Raw genomic sequence first — 21,961 nt, 5'->3', positions numbered from 1 at the left:
ACTCGAAACTCATCGAATAGGCTGGAGGGATGATGTGCAATACAAAAAGATTGTCTTTCTTACAGCGCTGATTGCAAGATTCTTTTAAATAGCAACCCTCACCTCCATTCCTAATAAAGCACTCACCAAAACTGGAAGAACACTTTTTGGGAATTTCACTGCTGCATGAAATGAGGCCCCCTTGTAAAGGAACCACTCCTCTTCTTCCCGCCCCCCAGAATCAGCAGCCTATACTCTTTCTCAGCAGACTCAGGCATGAAAACGCCATCAGCATTCTTCACTACCTGTCTAGCACCTAATACTCCTTGCCTAGGGCAATTAAGTCGCTATGATCTAGGCAGAATGTCAAGATTTATATGACGTGGTCTTTGGTTAAGGCTGCCATCTCACCTGCCCCAATAGCTGGAAAAGAGGTGAGCAAGAAAGTCCTAGCTGGAGGGGGCCATGCTCCCCGCTGGCCTTGTGCTCCTGCAGGATCTTCCAGTCACAATGGCAGGTGCTACTGAGGTCCGAGCCCAGGCAGGGACAAGGTCTAGACCACAAGGACAAGGTCCTAGGACTGTGAGTACATCCTGGTAAGCCCGATCAAAGCTGGGTTTAATGAAACAAAAGCCTCCAGGGAGAATTTTCTCTCCTGGGCTCTTAGACTCTTTTCCTGTCTGTCCTAAGCACAAGCTAGGCTCTGCTTCCAAACAGGCATGTGAAATGTGCCCAGACATCTCAGAAGTTCACTTGAGATGCCACTTGGGTTAAAGGCACCCAAGCGTGTAACACCCTGTGTCAGATTAAGTCCACAGTGGTTGCTTGTCATCCATATTTAATTCTGTCAGTCTGTTAATTTTTAACTATGTTTGCTATCAAGGGCCATTAGAGGTCCCCAGGAGCTGAGCTCAGTGAAGCGCATAGAACTTCGTGGCAGAACGCACAAAGCTTGAAGTTGGGGTGTCCCACTTTCCCATCCTGTCGCTGGGTCTGGCCTTCCCCACCTGCAGCACAAATCCTGAATAAAACATGATTCCATTTGGAGTTGATTTTCCTTTTCCCCTACTGTCACAATTGGTTTTCTTCACAGAAAAGTTCACTTCCCCCTTTCATGAAGGCTACATTTTATAATTCTAAAGTTTCTCTGCAGCCTTGGTTTTGTTTCCAAAGCAGTTAGAGTTCACATACTTTCCGGACGGCATCTGGGTGCCTATGCCTATAGAAGACAAAAACCTTGGGTGCACAACCAGCTGACCCAACCAGAGCCCCTCATCTTGGTATACGCCACAGCCACGGACCATTCTCGCCCTGGCTCCGGTGCTTCTCCTTTACCAAAGCAAAAAGCCCGGGCCCTGAGGTTTCTCTTATCGGGGTCCTGGTCAGGAGTCCTTCTGTCCTAAGTGCTTCTCAAGCTTACAGGGAGGACTCAGGAGCCTCTGGGCCACGCCAGACCAAATCCTGACAAAGGGAAGGCATTGGAAGAGCTATTTTAATCATAAGTATGAGTTTAAGCCAAACATCTTACTGTTTCCTGCAAAATAAACCCATGGAGATGTTCATTCTTCCCATTTATAGATGAGGAAACTGAGAATCTGTGCAGTTAAAAACCAACTTGCCTAGGATCCCAAATTTAGCAGAGTGGGTAGAAACTGTCATTAAAATCAGGTTTGTCTGATTTAAAAAACTGAGTCCCAGTTAGGTGCCAGGCGCTCAGCAGCACCTGACTGTGACAGTTGGGCCACGCCGTTGTTAATCCCAGGGAAGAGCCGAGTGCAGATGGCACTTCCAGGTGCGACTTGTTGGGACGCAGGCTTGGGCTCTTACTACTAATAAGGACAGGGGAGAAGGCGCACAGGATCTGGGGAGTTTAACCTTCCGCAAAGGACAACATGGAACACACTTAGAAACCTGGCAAACAGTGTACCGAATGGAGAGTAATGGAGTAATGGAGAGTAATGCTGCCCCCAGTCAGGAGGCGGCCCACGTTGAGACGTTCTGGCAATCCTGAATAATACTGTGATTTCTACGGAAGTCTCCTTGGGATGAGTGACCCTGGCCAAAGCCACACAGCCATATACTAGGGGACTGACTCTGGTTTCTGAACAGCATTTCCTCCTAAAACTGCCCAACATGGAGAGGCCTGGGTCTCAGTAGCAGCAGCTCTGGACAAAAGAACACCTCTCCCTAACACCCTGGACGGATGGTTTTGGAGGACTGCTTCTAAAGAGGCCAGCTGGGATGGAGGACAAAATGCTGATGTCTCTCTCACTGCAAATGATGGAAGAGGTGGAGAGGGTCGCCAGGGAGACAGCATCCGCCCGACCGGGGGCGGATTCTCGGGTTTCATGGCAGAACTGTGAAGAGAACAATATCCCCAAGTACAAGATGTAACTCCATTGCCTGGAAATGAGGCTGAGGAGAATCCTAGCAGAAGGACTGTGGGAAGAAAGTGCCAGAAAGTCCAGGGAGGAATGGGCTGGGTGACCTGTGATTCTTTCTCCAGTTTCTCCGATAGGAAAGTGAGATAAGGCTGCAGCTGGAAAGGTCAGAGACAGTGGGTTTGTGTAAAGTAACTCGTGAGAGCAAGGGCCATTCTGTCTCTGGGATTTCAGCTGCCCAGCCCCCTCCACCCCAGATGTATTTCCTGTCAGAAGGGTGTTCCGGTGGCCGTGTCCAGCCTGGTTTGGGTAGGCCCCTCTTTTGAATAAGCTCTCCCAGTGCTGGCACAAGCTGTGGAGATCACACTGCCAGGAGCAGGGCAGGTGCTGTCAATCGGTGCTGTGGGTGGCGCAATGCCTCATCTTACTCCGGTCATTCATTCCTGCTTTCCAGTCTTCCATTTGGCTCCAGCTGTGAGGTCTCTAGCAGCCCCCGTTAGTGTCATCCACATGTGCTGGCCATCCTGTGTCTTAACTGTCACAGCCTTGTGGGTAGCTTAGGCTTAGTCCTGGGCTTCCTTCTCCTTACTGAAAATTCAAGTGCCCCTTAAAAGATCCCTGGGAAGGGCTACCTTTAAAGCAAACATGAAGCCCTTCTAATATGCCGGGCACTCTCTTCAGTGTTCACGTGAAGGATTATTGGCCCTTTTCCTGAAGCCCAGAGAGGTTAAGAAACTTGCTCAATTGAGGTTGCACAGCATGTAAATGGCAGAGCTCGTGTCTGGCCAGGGAGTTCCAGAGCCTGTCCTTTCCACCCTACATTCTTGCCATGAGCTTAGAAAGGAAATGAAGCCCCGCAGAGCTCTCCTGAAAGGCGCAGCTCAGAGCACAGGCCCTGCATCAGGAGGCAGGCATAGAAATCACCCCTACGCTGGCAGGGCGCGGTGGCTCACGCCTGTCGCCTGTCATCCCAGCACTTTGGGAGGCCGAGGCGGGCGGATCACAAGGTCAGGAGATCGAAACCATCCTGGCTAACACGGTGAAACTCCATCTCTACTAAAAAATACAAAAAATTAGCCGGGCGTGGTGGCAGGCGCCTGTAGTCCCAGCTACTCAGGAGGCTGAGACAGGAGAATGGCGTGAACCCGGGAGGTGAGGCTTGCAGTGAGCCGAGATCGCACCACTGCACTCCAGCCTGGATGACAGAGCGAGACTCCGCCTCAAAAAAAAAAAGAAAGAAAAGAAAGAAAGAAGGAAAGAAGAAAAGAAAGAAAGAAAGAAAAAAGAGAAAGAAAAAAGAAAGAAAGAAAGAAAGAAAGAAAGAAAGAAAGAAAGAAAGAAAGAAAGAAAGAAAGAGAGAGAGAGAGAAAGAAAGAAAAGAAAGAAAAAGAAAAATCGCCCCCAGGAAGGGCCTAGGAAAGGAAAGGAGACCCAGCGAGCATGAGGCCTGGCCTCCCTGTCTGCCACTCCTCCTGTGAGAGCTAAGCCAGGTGCTCCTAGAAAGCCTCACCAAACGGGAAACCAGGCCAGGCTGGCACTATCAGGAGACGGAGCACTCAAGGGGTGGCTTCTCCTCACAGTCTGACCTTCACAGAGCTGCAGGTTGAGAAGGAAAGGTAAATGTCAGAGGATTAACAGTTTCATTTATGTCTGAAAACAATGGAAGGCCTTGGGCAGTGGAAGGCCTTGGGCAGAACAGCCCCAAAGGCAAGCTCTGCAGTCCTTCAAAGCTGTGGTTTTCCAGACAGCCACAGCCACAGCCACAGGTCTGGAGCAGACAGTATATACCTTAGGAAGCCTGGGCCTCAAGGACAAGGTAGTCCAGGGTCAGGGGTCAAGTGCTAAAGTGACCTGAGATTCACAGAAGCAAGCACTGGGAATCTCCGGACTCCTGCCTTACTTTTGGGAGGCAGGACTGCCAGGTGAGGTGTTGAAGCCATGTCCCTGGGGCCCCAGACATGGTTCTGTTCACAGGTTTTCCTATGGGACCAACCACCCTCACAGCACTGGCCACTGTACAGGCAGTAGAAGCGAAAACCATCGGAGTCCTCGCCTTGTGAGCCTCCCACGCACCTGGAGGGGATCCACAGCTGTCTCGCTGCTGGGAGACTCCTAAGGAACCGTGCGCACTGAGGTCCATACGCGGCACTGCCCTCGAGACACCCCCCAACACTCCTATGTATTCAAAACGTACCCGACACCAAAGCAGAAGTCCTTATGTCTTTTGCCTCAGTATTTCCTACAGGGCATAGTGATGCAGATGCTTAATACGATTTGCTTTTTTTAAAATCTAGTTTTCAGAAGTCCCACCCTGCTGATGAGCAACTGCTCAGATACAGGGGTGGTGGGGACAGCCCTGCAGTTCAGGTAGTCCACCCACTATTCCCAGGCCCATCTACTCCTCTGTGAGCTCCCTTCCTGGTTAGCCTATGTCTCTCTTCCCATGGTCCACTTCTGTATTTATTTTGGGTTTAACCTTTAAAATTTTTCCAGTGTGTCACAGGGCCATCCCAAGGGACACGCATGCCTTGTCCTCAGGCAGTCTGTGTTATAATTTTAAAACCTTTGGTTTATGTCCAGGTAAGCTGTACAGCAGCCCTATTAGAAATCCGATAGAACTGCTGTTACTCCGGACAAATGAGGCCTCTGAAAAGCAATCAGGTAACCAGGACTTTCTCTCTCAGTCCTACTTACTTACAGAAGCTTCTGGCCCCACACTGTGACTCTGCCTGAAGTACAGGGTGTATGGTGTTGTGTTTCGAGAATGTGGTAAGGACAGTAAACTTTAACGACTTTCTCTCTGCCCCATCACAACAAGACTGAAAGCAAAACATGAGCTCAAACCTAAGAGGCGGAAGTGTGTGAATGTGAGGTGACACAACAGCTGTGTGCTCTCTTCAGTGTGTAAGCTTTTTGAAAGCAACAGATGAAAGCTTCCTCTCCTAATTAATACATTTCAAATACCAATGACCTTGAAAGTAAACTGGATGATCACTTTTAAAAATGTTAATGATCTTCTTAGCAATCCGATGTCTGCTGCACAGGGTCGCTCTTTCATCTCTAAACATTAAGTCAGTACTGAGGCTTTTAGTCCTATTACCTTATCCAATAGTTTCTAAAAAATGGGATCTGATGGCAAATAAGTATCCTTACTTTAGAGCTGGGAAATCTGAAGGGGTACCAGACCACAGCTGAAGCCGGGGCAGAGCTAGAAATGTGACTCAACTGCTTTTCAATGACATATGTCTCCTAGTCTTCCTTCCTGTGGATCCCGGTGGGCAGACTGCACACTGCACCCACACGTTTCACAGGGGCTCCTCTAGCTAGATGCAGCATCCCTGCTGAAGTGAGTGAGGTCTCCTGGTGGATGAGACGCTTCCAACATGCAGCTCTTGGTGGCTCTTCCGGGAGCCCAGGCAGAGACAAGCAGCAGCGGTGTGGCCTCGGCTCCAGGACCTGGCCTCTCCAGGAAGCTCGTTCTGAGTCCTTCTATGGTGTCACAGGCCCAATTCTCCCAAAACCTCAGTCAGAGAGTAACATCTTTGCTCCAAAATTGCATCACCATGAAAACAAAACGCTGCAGTCTACTTGAGTTCATTTTTGCTCTGATTAAAATTTTTATTGAAATCTCTCAAAGGTCGTCAAGAAATAGTTTTTGTGAAAGGGGGGAAAAATAGCTAACAAACAAATTCAACATGGGAGCTCCCTCTGCTGGTCTGCAGTAGGTTGGTATGTTACAAACACATTCCCAGAGACAAATCTAATTTGCTGGAGAAGTGGACAAAAGACAGGTGTGTTGGGCTTTGCCTCAGGAGAGAAACACTAGAAGAAAAAAAAAATCCATGTCTCAAAATAGAGCATAACATTGCTAAGAAAAACAAAATTATTTAAAGCCTCTCCAAAGACATTATAAGATTTCCAAAACAAAGACTGAATTCTCCAATATGGGGAGATGCCCCGTAGAGGCTCCAGTCTGCTCTGCCTCCAGTTACTAAAGATTCTCTTGGGCCCTTTGGGTGAGGGTTAAGTGCTGATTCCCTTTGCTTTGCCTCCAAGTCTCTTCTTACAGGCTTCCCATCTACTTAGAGAAGAAAGATCCAAGGAGTCACTGGAGTGAGGCCTTTCCAAAATTCCATTAAAGAATAAGTCTGTGGTGAGCCAGCACCTCGGAGTGGAAAGAGCCAGGCCTGGGAGGCAGGTGACCTGGGTCTAGTCATGGTGGTGAGCCAGCACCTCGGAGTGGAAAGAGCCAGGCCTGGGAGGCAGGTGACCTGGGTCTAGTCATGGTAGAGCCCCTTCAGATTGTGGGTAACTCCCTCCATCTTCTCAGGCCTGTTTCCTCATCTGTAAAATGGGTCAGACCAGCTGATCTGTAAAGCCTCTACTAGTTCATTCTGATTCTCATACTGGACAAATAAATTTAAATAACCGTATTTGTTCATAGAGTCCATGACTGCACTGGGAATGACTCCAAACAAGAAGTGGCGTTGAAAACTGATACCAGATGAGAGTCCCACCAAATCTGGGACCGATGTGGCAGAGCTAAGTGGATTCCAGTTTGGGAAAGTCTCAAGATCAAGGAAGAACTCCCAGGGGAGGGTGCCACCATGGGCAATGCATCCCATTAAGTCAAATGGCTGAGTCCATCTAATCTTGGCACTGTCTCTCCCCATCCTTCCTTACAATGAATGGCATATGCTTTCTAATCTCTTGAGACTCTTTAGGCCCTTCTCTTACCATACCGTATCTCCAGAATTACTTCTGATTTTACCCATTACATGAATGAAGAATGGGCAGATGTCATGGCCAAAAGCCACCATTCCCAGTACTTTCTGGCTGTTGTCAACTCTTGATTATCCAGGGTAAGGGTGAAAGGCTTTGTTGCTGACTAACCAAAGCCATGGCTATTCAGAAGACTATGCAAACCACTGTTTCATGGTATTTATTAACATTTGCCTTAATTGCCACGTGATCTGTACCCGGCAGTCTAGCAAGCAGAGACACCATCCAGAGCAGGGGTGGGAGGTGGCAAGCAAAAGGGGCTCTTAGTTGCCCCATGTCATCCACATATTTATCCGCAGCCTGCTACAAAGATCCTCATGACTCAGCAGAAGACACCCACAGGTTTACATTTTATCCCGACCCCGTTACCTGCCAGTTGTGAGGGTTCCCAAGCACTGACGTGGAAAAAGGAAGAAAAAGCAGCAGGGGAAGGAGAAGCCAAAGGCACAGGTAATCCTGGCTCCTTTATTTTCTGTGCCATGTACTCTCAACCACTACCACCACCTACATTTTTTTCTTCACTACTTGTACTACTTTCTCCCTTCTTCTCCCAACATAGAGGGCAATCATTACGGGGCTCAGGCACCAAGGGCAGCCCAGGAAGCCGGGTCATCAATGCACGCACAACATGTTGGTAACTCGGTGAAAAGAATTAAAAGATGTTCAGCCAACAACAATCTTGACCCCATGACTTTCAAGAACCCTCACTGGGGGCTGCTTCTAGGTGGTCTTTATCAAGACAGGGAATTGTGTACAACATAAAGAGTTTTAAGTCAGAAGGAGGTTTTCTGGGAAGCTGTTTATTTCATCCAGCCTTGTAAACAAACACTGAGCAAAACAGGCAAACGAAAACTCCGCCTGTCCAGCCTCATAGTTTTTTAAAATTTAAAATTTAAAGGCTGAATTACACATGCAGAAAGACAAATGAAACCTATGTACGTACTTTCTATGTTACTGGTCATCAATCTTTGCAGGCCAAGAATGAGTGGTGATCTCCAAAGGTGAATCTTTACACTGATTACTACCACTTGCACTAAAAGCAAAGCTAAGAGAAATATTTTCTCCAAGGGGAGAGGAAGTGTTAGTATGTAGACAGTAATCTTTGTGGAGAAACAGGAAGTTTGTTTATAAAAATCAGGCTATTTTTAACTAAGAAAGAAAGCTGGTCAGAATACAGATCTCTACCTTGACCTGTAATTCCATCTTAGCCACTATCTTGTACCTCCTTTTCTACAGGGTTTCCTGAAAATGGAGAGAAGGAACCCTTAATCTTTCCTGTAACATATTTAAGAAAATACAGCCCTCCCCCCTGGAAGCTTTCCCTTTGGTCAGAGATCCTTCTCGCCGTACACGAGAGTGGAAAACTCTCAACACACAGAAACACGCACAGACGCACATATCCCCTTCTCCTAACACACACCTTCCTCTGCAGCCCTTCCACACAAGGCACACACGTATACACTCTGGTGATGCCCTCTAGCTAGCTGGGAGCCAGGTGGATAAACCTGCCCCGGTCTCTCATGTGCGATATGAGGTGAGATCATTAAGGAAGAGAGAGGTGTCATTTGGGGCAAACATCAGGCAGTGGGTGATATCATTGCTGTCAGACGATCCTCGTAAGTCCTGAAGGAGTGTCAGCTTGATTTAGAGGGGATCATTAATCTCTTGAAGGTGGATCTGTTAGCTAGATAGGTGTTAGTTGTATGGTGTGCTCTGGGGAACCAAGTTTGAAAGGACTGGTGGTGAAGTGAGTGAAGTCGTGGCCGATGGGTATCAATTACCTGGGCATGCAGTGAAGCGGGATAGGTGAAAGCAGGAGGAGGTAGAGCAGGCGCTAACTCCGCTGGGTACAGAGGGTACGGGGCCCACACTTCAGGGCTACTGGGGTAAAGTGCAGGCACTGTGAGCTCATCTGCAAGAAAAGAATAAGGCGAGAGTTAGTGGTTACCAAACAGCTAGTTTCAAATCAGAAAACAAAACACCCAACAACCCCGAGCCCCAATCACTGTCGGAAGTCAAATTACTCTCATTCTTTTAACAACCTGTTGTTTGTTGGCTTTGGTCCCACAAATGCTAAGCAAGGGAACGAAAAATATAACACAAGAAAAGCAACAAGCATCTGCTGCCTGTCTGGCCTGCTGAGATCTCAGGCCTGGACTCCGCCTTGAACACTCTGATGTCTTTCCAACTGTAGCTGGGGAACCCAAAACAGTGGGAATTTCCTGCACAAAACAGAAAATGTGGCCCTCTGAGGAAAAGGGAGAGAAAGAACTAATGAAAGATATCCCATGAGAACCCACTGCGGAGCCTTTGGGAAAACAATGGCTTAACGGCAGGGCCTCAACAGACCAGAACTGGAAGACTTTTCTGTTTATTGGCATAATTACTATTGACAAGTCAGTCATGATCATCAAGCATTTTCCATGTAGCCCTCAGAAATACAGGGCCAAATACTATGACCACAGGGCATTTAAGATCTTAAAAATTCAGAGAATTGAAGTGAAAAACCTTGAGAATCCTGATTAAAATTACACTCCACAGAAGATGTAAACAGGAACATTTCCAGTTGCTCTTTACAGACTAACTTCTAGGGGAAAAAAGTGAGTCATGTTGCCAAGTGCCTGGTCTAAGTGTTCCTCAGGCAGCTCCAATTCCACCCAGGTCAGGCTGCAGTTGGTCAGATTGAAGGGCAAGTGCCTGGGCCTCTGATGTATCAGGAAGCAATCCATTAAAAGTAACAGCAAACACATGAGGGAGCTTCTCAGGAAAGGCAAAAATAACATCAGTCAATAGCAAGGAATCTGGGCCCTGTGAAGCAGCAATCTCAATATGTGCTTTTATCACCTGTCAAAATCTGAAATCAAGTATGCCAAGGACGCTATCCAGGACTAACACGGGAGTCAGCAAAAGGTGATTTGATAAAAGTCGTTAGTAACTCTGCCATTCAGGACTTTCCCTAAGTCTACAGTGCGTGTGACCCAAGGTCGAGAGAGTCACTTCATTTCTTCCTACCATCTAAGGAGCCATTCCAGGCCCAGTGTCTCTGCATCCTTCCCATCCCCCGAAACTCTTCAATACAGAAAGGGAGCTAGCAACAGAAAACTGCTTTGCTGGGTGTGATGTGGGACTGCTCTATGGCGAAACCAGAAAGTAGCAGAGCCTGTTGAAGCTTCCCCACAGCCAGCTTGCATGGCACGAGCTTCTCTCAGGATGGTAGGGAGTCAAGAGCTGACTGCTGATGATATGTACAGAGGGCAGTTTGTACCCACTTCCAGATATGATGGGACCCCAACAATGTGGTTTAACATACTGTTGCTGATTGGCCTTCCCGACTCCCTCCTCCTCTCAACAAGGCAGTAAAAACTACTTCCTCAGGACTTGGTGATAGAAAGACAGACTGCCTGTGCATCTAGGTGGGAGAAATAAGCCCCTAAGAGTGGACTGATCATTATTATTTAGTCAGGGTGAAAACAGCATCACCAGAGTCCTTAAAATGATCAGGTCCACAGCATCTACTGTGTTCTAGGGTGTGTAGGTGCCTGTAGCCCAAGGCTTAGGGACCACCCTCAGAGGGGCTGGGAGGAGCTTAATAGATCCCTGTGCTTCCAGTTGTGATGAGACCATGTGATTTCCAGAGTAACTCATGTGGGAGCCCAGCTAGTGGAAACTAACTGCTACCAGAACCAATGCCTTGAATTTTAAACAAACAACCATTCTCAGGAATGCCAAGCTATTATTGTTGTTTAGCGACCAGGCTATTTTAAGACATTCTGAGTCTTTTAAATCCTCAGTACACTCCTCTGTGGCCCATGCTTGTCTGTTCCCACTGTGATAGCAGAAGACCATAAAACTGATACATACAACTGATTCCAAATGGCAGATCCCTCAGGGGGAACGTGTTTGGCCTGCAGCCTGTCAGTGGTCCTTCCTTATCTTCCTGGCTAACTGGGGTGGGGTGGGTAGAGGTGGTTACCTGATCACTAGGTCCTTCCTTTAACTTTTAAAAATGAAATGAGTATGTTCTTTAAGAACATCCTAAAGAGATAAGCAACAGAGATAAGCTGGAATCAGATTTCAATGTCAGCCTGACTGCTGGAATTAATGTTTTCCAAACCTTTCTCTATTTTTATCCTGAAGCATTACTTCCCATTAGTTCTTTACTGATGCTTAGAGACAATTCACCATTAATATTTGCACAAAACCTAGCCCAGCAGAAAAGAGGATTTGCTCTGAAATCCCCTAAACTCAAAATTGCTGAGTAATAGTAAAGTAGTAGTAAGGCAGAAGCCTAAAAGAGATTAAGGTGAACTTACACTTGATAAATCCCTTGATACATCTTATCATCTCTGTCTCCCTTCTCCTATCATGAAGGAATGTGGAATTACCATAAACATCAAAAGATATGTGGTCTGACCAGGTCAGGATCGCACCTGAAGCAGTCCTCACAAACACCTAACTTTCCAGTATGAGCCTGAGCACTCTCCTAACACACACATACACTCCTTTGATGGAAGTCGGTATTAAAGCAGGATAAGCTTTTTGCGTTTGTTTGCTTTTTCGTTGCTTGAGAAAATTACAAAAGCTGCAGAGACCGGTTTTCCACAGCACAAGCCCTTCACAAGGACTCCCCACTGAAGGAGCAGGCAAGGCCCTGATGGGGTTTCACCTTCCTGAGTCACTGCCCATCCTGCTCAAACTTTACAGGATGGAAGGCTGAAAAAAGAAGACAAAGATTGCTGCCCAAGGCCCACTGGGATGAATTGGAGTTTAGGGAGGGGGTGAGATTCCTCTTGACAAAAGAGGCTCTTGACCACCCAGAGTGAGCCAGGCCCCAGTGAGCAGAAAGAGGGCAGATCAAGAGGCCAGGGCTTTTTTGTCTGGGCCTAATCCGTCCCTCCTGAGAGGCACGGCAAATCCTTTCCCATTGCACCAATCTGGCTACATCTTTTCTTTTTTGCACCTTCTGGGGATAATGTTGTGGAGGGCTCACAATATACATCTGAATAGGCTTTTTTTCTTAGCATGAGAATATGCAACCAGAAGAGCTCAAATTGGATTCTGAAAAACAAGGACTAGAAACTTCCAATTCCACCCTGTAATCCCTTTGAAACGAAAGAACTGCAGAGCGTCTGATGAAGGTTTAAGCCTACAGAGCTTGGGAAGATCATCTTCTGCCTTTTCGTTTTAGATGAGGAAACGGATGCAGAAAGGTGAAGCTTACAGTCTACAGTCACATTGAAAGAGAGATAAACATGAGTGACTCTTAGAAACAACTGAGAGATGGAAGAACAAGGAGAATCTTTAGTGGACTTAAGTATGGCCATATATCTCTGAGTTTAGTTGGTAACACAAGGTTTAAGAACTTTTTTGCCTCCTGAAAACATCTATTTGGAAATATTCCACAGCAACTTCATGCTCGACATACTCAAAACTAAACATGCTCCCTCAATGACCTGTCCTCATTGGCTCCAGATTTCCGCAAGATGCTACCTTCCACTCAGCTGCCCAAGCCACAGACCTGGTAGTCACCCCATCCTCCCTCTCATTCATTCTTTCATCAAGGTCCTGGTGAATCTATCCTATGATCCAGTTCGATCTTCACCAACACTACTGGATTACTGAAAAGGTCTCCTAAAAGCCCTCCTGGCTTCCACACTCAAGTCAAGACAACTTTAAAAATACACAGTTTAGCTGCGTGCAGTGGCTCATACCTGTAATCCCAGTGCTCTGGGAGGCAGAAGCAGGAGGAGGAAGATCGCTTGGACCCAGGATTTGAGACAAGCTTGGGCAACACAGCGAGACCCCGTATCTTAAAAAAATATATATTAGCCAGGCCCGGTGGTGCATGCCTTTAGTTCCAACTACTCGGGAGGCTAAGGTGGGAGGTTCACTTGAACCTAGGACTTATTTGAGGTTGCAGTGAGCTGTGACTGTGCCACTACACTTCTAGCCAGGGCAACAGAGTAAGACCCTGTCTCTTAATTCAGTCATGTCACTCCCACTTAAAACCCTTCTATGATTTCCTCTTGCTCTGTGGATACTGCCCGAACTCCATGTAATGGCCTATAAGACCCCAAATGATCTGGCCCTCATCCTCCTCTCCAGCACTGATTGTCATCTGGTTCTCCCTCATGGTCTGGGATCAGTCACTTCCATTGCATGGCTATGCCTGCCTCTCTCCCACACACTGCTCCCTCTGCCAGAGGCACTCTTCTCCCCCTCCTCTTGCCTGGCTTAACTCTTACTCATCAGTTACTTAATCCTTCTACCCAGCTTAACTCCTCAGTGTGCTCTACTTAGATGCCACTTCCGGGGGCGGGGAGGGGCCTGGTCTCGCACTGCTAGTCTAGAAGACTGCTTTCTCTGTGCTCCACCACATCTTGCACCTCCCCAGTCACGGCAGTTACCTCCTGGATGGCAAGCTTGCTCTTATTCTTGCTCACCAGTGCCTACCACTATATTATAAGACAATATCAAGAAATCAACCATTTGGGCCAGATGCAGTGGTTTACGCTTGTAATCCCAGCACTTTGAGAGGCGGAGGTGGGTGGACCACTTGAGGTCTGGAGTTGGAGACCAGCTTGGCCAACATTGGAAAACCCCCGTCTCTACTAAAAATACAAAACTTAGCTGGGTGTGGTGGTGCACACCTATAATCCCAGCTAATTGGGAGGCTGAGGCACAAGAATTGCTTGAACCTGAGAGGTGCAGAGTGCAGTGAGCCAAGATCGCACCACTGCACTCCAGCCTGGGCGACAGAGCGAGACTCTGTCTCAAAAAAAAAAAGATTAAAAAAAAAAAAAAAAATCAACCATTTGCTTTATACTAGAGAAAATGAATGAAGAAAAAATATACTTCCATCCTGCTTTCAGGTGAAGAAATAGCCAGACTGAGGATTAATTCTGGGTGGGAGAGAAATATGCACATAAAGGCACCAAGATCTATCTAAGGTCTCATAGATAACTTGTAATGTCTGAACTGAGACCAGAACTCAAGTCTCTTGTCTCATAGTTCAGGGTCCTTTTTTTTTTTTTGAGATGGAGTCTCGCTCTGTGCCCCAGGCTGGAGTGCAGTGGCACGATCTCAGCTCACTGCAAGCTCTGCCTCCTGGGGTCACGCCATTCTCCTGCCTCAGCCTCCCGACACGCCCGGCTAATTTTTTGTATTTTTAGTAGAGACGGGGTTTCACCGTATTAGCCAGGATGGTCTTGATCTCCTGACTTTGTGATCTGCCCATCTCGGCCTCCCAAAGTGCTGAGATTACAAGCGTGAGCCACCGCACCCGGCTAAATGGCTTCCTTTTTTTTTTTTTTTTTTTTCTTTTTTGAGACGGAGTCTCGCTCTGTTGCCCAGGCTGGAGTGCAATGGTGCGATCTTGGCTCACTGCAAGCTCCGCCTCCCAGGTTCACGCCATTCTCCTGCCTCAGCCTCCCAAGTAGCTAGGACTACAGGTGCCCGCCACCACGCCCGGCTAATTTTTTGTATTTTTAGTAGAGACGGGGTTTCACCATGTTAGCCAGGATGGTCTCGATCTCCTGACCTCGTGATCCTCCTGCCTCAGCCTCCCAAAGTGCTGGGATTACAGGCGTGAGCCACTGCACCTGGCAGTTCGGGGTCCCTTCTATACACCATCTTTTCCTCCCTGGGGTAGGTGATGCCCCCACTGCTGCTGGTGATGACAGGGCTCCTGGAATGCAGGTGGTCTTTACGTCTGGCTTTTAGCATACTCAATTTGCGTAAGAAACTCAGGGACAGAGTCTTCCAGGAGAGCTTGCCTCGTAGATGAAGAATTTGGCCAGGAAAAACAGCAGCCATGACACAGAAAATCCAAACATGATGAAAAATTCCGTTTTTAATAGGAATAATATAAATTTTGAAACAAGAAAAATAAATCAAGAATTCTGTTAGCAATCAACTCCCACTCACATACCTCAGCAAGTAGTTGATCCATGCCTGTTAAGTAAGCCTTTCAAAAATCAGCCATACAAGGCCCACTCTTTTAAGGACTAGCCTATTCAGACATGCTCTTCCGCCATCAGGACTAAGAATGTAGCCCACGTCAGCTCCTGTGGTGCAGGGCAGTACACGCTAGCTCCTGTGATAGGGTGAATGGCATTTCCCCAAATTCACATCCACCTGGAATCCCAGTACGTAACTGTTTTTGGAAACAGGGTCTTTGCAGATAGATTTAGGAATCTTGAGACAAAGGCAGGGACTGGAATGGCATGTCTACAGGCAGAGGAATGCCTCAGAGCCTCCAGAGGATCCAACACTGCTGACACCGTGATTTCAGATTTCTGGTCTCCTAAATTGTGAGAGAACAGATTTCTGTCCGTTGAAGCCACTCAGTTTCTGGTAATCTGTTGTGGCAGCCCTAGGGAACTAATACAGTTCCCACAGAATGTCAAACACATTCACTGGCTTCCCAAGAAGACAAATGTAGATGAAGATGTTTATGAAAGAAGCTAATGAAAAGATTGTTGCCGGGCGCGGTGGCTCATGCCTGTAATCCCAGCACTTTGGGAAGCCAAAGCGGGCATATTACTTGAGGTCAGGAGTTTGAGACCAGCCTGGCCCACATGGTGAGACCCTGTCTCTACTAAAGATACAAAAATTAGCCGGGTGTAGTGGTGGGTGCCTGTAGTCCCAGCTACTTGGGAGGCTGAGGCAGGAGAATTGCTTGAACCTGGGATGCAGAGGCTGCAGTGAGCCAAGATTGCACCACTGCACTCCAGCCTGGGTGACAGAGAGAGACTGTCTCAAAAAAAAAAAAAAAAAAGAAAAGATTGGGTGAATAGCTCAAAGGAGGTGTTTTCCACCACCCAGCACTAATTACCATGGCGATTTTTGTGTTCTGTACAGGGAACCAACTGTACTATGTGCTGCAGTCATGAGGAGAAATCAAGTCTAAGCTTGGCTCTCCACTATTTCTATTTTCTCTCTATCATGGACCTTGGTTATTTCCATTGCTTCAACTACTAATTCTATTTAGGATGACTCATAAACCTATAGCATTGATTTCTACTCCCATGTACACACCCTAAACTCATCAAACTCAACTCATGGAGAAGTGAACTTACTGTCACTCATAAACCAATTCCTCTTCTTACCTCCAACACTTTCCTTTATCCCTTTTACTCAGGCTAGAAACCTCCATCACTTCCCATGTCCAAACAATTGCTAAGTCCTAGTAACAATAAAGACGACAAAGATAACTACGGTGATGATAGCAGTAGTAACAACAGTAGGAGCTCGTGTTTACTGACCACATTCTGTGCACCAATCATCCTCATGGGAGACATTAGCAGGAGCCCCTTTTACCTTGAGAAAGCTGAGACACAGCGAGGTTAAATATCCAGCCCAATGACTCTCACAGAGCCAGGATGTGAATCAATCGAGATCATGAGTCCAGACCCTTCACTTCTGCACTTCACTGCCTCTCTCCACATTCATTATCTCCACCTACTGATGATAAAGACATCTTCTCTATGTCTTTCTCATTCCCATGCCTACTTCCATTACCCAAACGCGGGTTCTCGGCCGGACTGACTTTAACTTCCGCTGTCTCCCCACTCCACTATTTCTCTAATACAAACTGCAGAAGCAACAAGTTGTCTGCAAAAAAGCATGCAGACCCCAAAATACGTATGCCAAGGAAATTCCAAAAGCAAGCTGGTCATGATTCAACTGGCCCAGAGTCACTTCTCCATTTAATGATTTTCTGCCGTTCTTCTGACCAGTCACCGCTCTGATGGTTGTCTTCTTCCTTTACTGCCCACTTCTTCGAGGCTAAGAAATCATGTGACGCAATCCAGGAGTTTAAAAGGATCTGCTTTCTAATCAGAGTTGAAGGGAACCCTGAGCATGAGCGGGAAGAAAACTGTTCCTCTGGGAACTTAAGCCACTACTATTACCTACTCTTACTCATCACATGGGGACATTTTCATTCCTCTTCCTTCCTGTGACCTGCAGCTGCTGGGATGAGGGTTACCCAGCATTTCCCCAGGAAAGTCTATTCCCTGGCATTAGCAGACTGAATACTCAAAGTGTCTGCCAGCCTCTCTGCAAGCCTGGATTTCTTGACAACTGCAATCAAGTCTGGATGTTTAACAGGAGCTGTATTTTCAGAACATAATGGTTTTACGTCATTTGAACAACGTAAGAAAATCTGCTCAGTCCCACTCTGCTAGAGACCTGGGTAAGCTTCATGAGAGCAGCATACTGTTCTGTTAGATTCACTACTGTGCCTGCCACAAAGGAGGTCCACAAAGGAGAAAGAGTAGAAAAGGAAGGAAAATAAATTTCTTCTAACATAAAAAAAGTGTTTCAGGAAGTGTATCTTCAGGGAAACTTGAATCTATGATTCAGATGGAAATTAATTTTTTAAAAATAAATGTATAAACAAACAAAAATAGTGTTTTAGTAAAACTTTCATTTGTCACTCACACACCTCTTCTGGCATACATCTGTTATTTGGTGAGGGAGGAAAGGGAGCAAGGGAGAAGGATGGATATGACAGCAAGGGGAGACAGAGGTGTCTTTTTAATGAATTGCTGCTTGGGTACATCTCTAGTCCATAAAAAGAGATGATCTCGCCAGGCGCGGTGGCTCACGCTTGTAATCCCAGCACTTTGGGAGGCCGAGGCGGGCGGATCACCTGAGGTCGGGAGTTTGAGACCAGCCTGGCCAACATGGAGAAACCCTGTCTCTACTGAAACTACAAAATTAGCTGGGTGTGGTGGCACATGCCTATAATCCCAGCTACTAGGGAGGCTGAGACAGGAGAATCTCTTGAACCTGGGAGGCGGAGGTTGCGGTGAGCCAAGATTGTGCCATTGCACTCCAGCCTGGGCAACAAGAGTGAAACTCCATCTCAAAAAAAAAAAAAAAAAAAAAAAAAAAATCTCTTATTGAACTATAGAGATGATCTTATTGAACTATAAGGTCCCTTGAGTGCAGGGCCTGTGTCTGTTTTGCTTACTGCTGTATCTCCAGTACCTAGCATAGCACATGCTACATAGCAGACATTCATTCATTCATTATTTATTGACTTATTTTAGAGACAAGGTCTCACTATGTTGCCCAGGCTGGAGTGCAGCGGCTGTTCACAGGTGTGATCATCAATGTGCACTACAACTTCAACTCCTGGGCCCATGCGATCCTCTCTCCTCAGCCTTCCAGATAACCTTGCCAAGCTTTCAGAAATGAACATTTTTAAGGACCTCAATACACTTAACTGTGCTGTTTGAATGTATAATCCCCAAAGTAGCAACATTTGTACCAAATTTTAATATAACAACACTGGGAATCATCCTTAAAAACAGAACAGGGCACATGCTTGTAACCCCAGCTACTACAGAGGCTGAGGTGGGAGGATCACCTGAAGCCAGGAGTTCAAGGCCAGCCTAGGCAAACGTAGTGACACCCTATATCTAAAGAAATGTTATTAAAGTCTATTATTTTAATGTAGATTTCTTTGATAATTAATGAAGTTGATCTAATGAACTTTCCATTTCTTAGCAGGGACTCTTAGTTGAGACAGGTGCTGCCCAAAAGAGTCATCAAGGCAGAGAGCACTCCTGAAAATCCAGTAAAGACCAGATATCCTTTCTTACATCTCCCAAAACAGCCTATGTGTACCCTGAACACTGCACCTACTGCTTATATGAAAAATTATCTTTTTCTGTGTCTATGTCCTTCACAAAACTGTAATCTCCTATCCTTAGCACGTATGTCTGGCACACAGAACATATTCAAGAAAAGTTAGTTAAAATTAACGATATTACAAAGTGCCTACAACTAACTTACAACTAGCAAGAAGATATAAACTTCAGAATTATGTAATCCACCCAATGATTTACAGTTTAGCACATTTCCTTGACTTTTAAGAAAATGTCAGTTTTCTTAAATCTGCAAAGGTTCCAGTCCTTGACGAAAAAATGCGGAAACTAATAACTTGTCATAGTTATCAGTTTTAAAGAGATTGCCACTGACCTAGGAAACTGATGAATCAGAACCCCAAAATATACTTCATAGCACAAATAACACAAATCTAGACACACACATAAGCAAACTCTTCTATGAGCCACGTGAGGGATTCCAGAATGAAGCTGTGTGTCTGAACTGACCTCCCACTCTCACCCATGGCCTTCTCCTGCTCTAGGAACTCAGCAACTCCACCACCCCCGTTCTTCTGGTTCCCCATCTATGCTGGCTAGCCGTGGGCTACTTGCCCTTGATCTATCCACAGGGAATGTTAAAAACATCAATGACTGAAATTATATTTTAAAATTATGTTAATGTATCCCTAGAAACCAGAACAAGTATTTATTCTTGTGCTTATGTGCATAGTATCCTTCACAAGCATAAAGTCTCAATCTCCCCTTAGTCCTTTGAGCTAGATACTAATATTTCCATTTTACAGATGAAGAAATTGATGCTTGGAGAGTTTTAGTGACTTGTCCAAGGTCATACAGCTTATAGGTAGAGGGACACAAATCTAAAGAATCTGTTTCCAGAGTCTACATTCCTGACAAGGCATTACTGCACCCCAAACTGAGTTTCTGTGTTTTTCAGAAGTCAGAGTGCAAATTGTAATTTTAGGCTAAAAACAATTTTTTTTGTTTTTGAGAGTCTCACGCTGTCACCCGGGCTGGAGTCAGTGGGCGCAATTTCGGCTCACTGCAACCTCCGCCTCCCAGGTTCAAGCGATTCTCCTGCCTCAGCCTCCCAAGTAGCTGGGATTACAGGCGCCCGCCACCACGCCCAGCTAATTTTTTGTATTTTTAGTACAGACAGGGTTTCATCACGTAGGCCAGGCTGGTCTCGAACTCCTGACCTCGTGATTCACCCACCTAGGCCTCCCAAAGTGCTGGGATTACAGGCGTGAGCCACTGTGCCCGGCCAAAATAAACAATTTTTATAGACTTGAAATAATTTAACCTGGCATTCTGGTGGGGGGAAAAAACGTGATTTGTGTACAAGCAAAAATTATACTGTTATTAGTCCTGAAAAGAAATTCCACAGCATCTGTTCTACACTTCTTTGAGTAATGAGTACTTACTCACTAGCACCAGATGTATCAGGCACCACATGGCAATGGATACGAAGAAGGCTGCTAAACATTTCTGTGCGCCAAGGAATTTGATCATCTCTTTAAGCCAGGCTAGATCAATCACTTAAATATGGAAAGTCTTTTGCTGCCAATTACTGTGAAACAAGAAAAACCTACAGAAGCAAAGCCACCCATGGACCCAGAACTGTCTCTCCACAGGTAACAAAGCTGCTGGCAACAAAGTGTGGAAATCTCAAAAATGCCATCCTTTTCCAAACTCTCCTACTTTGATTCATTCATGTTTTAAAAATCTGGTGCCCTTGGATTAAATTTTCAGTGCAAAACAAAACCCCACTTCTGGAAACATCTGCTGTTGTCTGAGAGTTGCTTTCCTTCACCTCCCTTGCTTTCAGAGGCAGGCTAGGTTCCACGTTGCCACTGAAGGATAATCCCCCTGCATACTCCATGATCGCAGTGAATAAAAAATGTTTTCTGAGAGTGTTAAGCCATGAGGCCACAAGATGGATGAATAATTGGGCAGTCTCCAGTTACAAAAAACAAAATGAGGCTCTTTTTTTTTTTTTTTTTTTTTTGAGACGGAGTCTCACTCTGTTGCCCAGGCTGGAGTGCAGTGGCACACTCTTGGCTCACTGCAAGCTCCGCCTCCCGGGTTCACGCCATTCTCCTGCCTCAGCCTCCCGAGTAGCTGGGACTACAGGCGCCCGCCACCACGCCTGGCTAATTTTTTTTTTTTTTTTTGGTATTTTTAGTAGAGACGGGGTTTCACCGTGGTCTCGATCTCCTGACCTCGTGATCCGCCCGCCTCGGCCTCCCAAAGTGCTGGGATTACAAGCGTGAGCCACCGCGCCCGGCCGAAAATGAGGCTAATTCTTAAATGAAGTTATGACCAGCATGAATAAATAAAGCCCACAAGATCCAAAAATGTCAATTTGGTCAGGGCTACTCTCACATTTTAATTCATCTTGGTTAACAAGTGTTTGTCTTCAACAAACACTTACTGAGCACCCGCTGTGAGGCAAACGCTGGTTGAGTATCATCATCATTTATGTTTCCAGCCCAGATTTGGGGCAGTAATGCTGATTATCTACAGGTAATTCCTGTTTAACTGCATGTATCCTGGTGATCCTGGGTGGGAGTGGGTAGCAGAATGTACTAGAAACTATTTGGAAATGGAACTCCTTATTTCACAGTGGCAGGTTATTAGGAAGATGTGGTATGTCATCTGAAAAGTGTCCAAAGACCTGGGAACTCTTTAGAGGGTGAGGAGATGGTCACTGAAAAGGGTATGGACAAGAAAAGAACAAATGACCTCCCTTGTATCAGCATTATAGATGGGGTAATTCCAGAATGTATACGTATGGTGGTGAAAGGTGACTCAATAAGCTTCACCTGAAAGTCAAACCGATGTTTTTCTCCTTTAAGTCCTTTAGTTGTAAATGTTACCAGCTGTGCAACATTGGATAACTTACCTAATCTCTGCCAGCCTCCGATTCCTCAGATAAAAACTAAACACCTAGTTCATTATAAAAACTGAATGTGAATTTGACATGCATATAGTAAATGCACAGTGTCAACAACAGTAACATTAATAACTGACATTAACATAGGAAAAAAGGTAAGGAATACAATCTGGGGGTATAAATAATGTTGTCTCTGCTATAGGAAATCTACCCTCAGTACAAAAACAATCCCTTGATTCATCAGATGATCTGGGGTCATTACCTACCAGAGGGAGGTGGCAGGG

At 46.0% G+C, this 21,961-nt stretch overlaps 1 protein-coding gene across 5 annotated transcripts in view; it reads right to left on the bottom strand.

Annotated features, from left to right (window-relative positions):
- RBPMS (RNA binding protein, mRNA processing factor) overlaps positions 1-21,961 on the bottom strand; it is a 187,762-nt gene that overhangs the window by 17,488 nt on the left and 148,313 nt on the right. For 2 of the 5 annotated variants that reach the window (XM_063610902.1, XM_063610901.1), the window contains exon 6: positions 8,924-9,054. In XM_063610902.1, the coding sequence (XP_063466972.1) occupies positions 8,924-9,054 (131 nt within the window). Of the gene's footprint in view, positions 1-3,680; positions 3,957-5,953; positions 6,564-6,631; positions 9,055-21,961 lie in introns of those variants that run through there. The other 3 variants (XM_055295889.2, XM_063610899.1, XM_055295886.2) reach the window with 3 other exon arrangements.

This window comes from Symphalangus syndactylus, chromosome 10, assembly GCF_028878055.3.
Source record: "Symphalangus syndactylus isolate Jambi chromosome 10, NHGRI_mSymSyn1-v2.1_pri, whole genome shotgun sequence".
NCBI classification, from domain to species: Eukaryota; Metazoa; Chordata; class Mammalia; order Primates; family Hylobatidae; genus Symphalangus; species Symphalangus syndactylus.
Note: the sequence above shows the minus strand (reverse complement) of the source record. Positions and strands in the feature narration are given on the sequence as shown.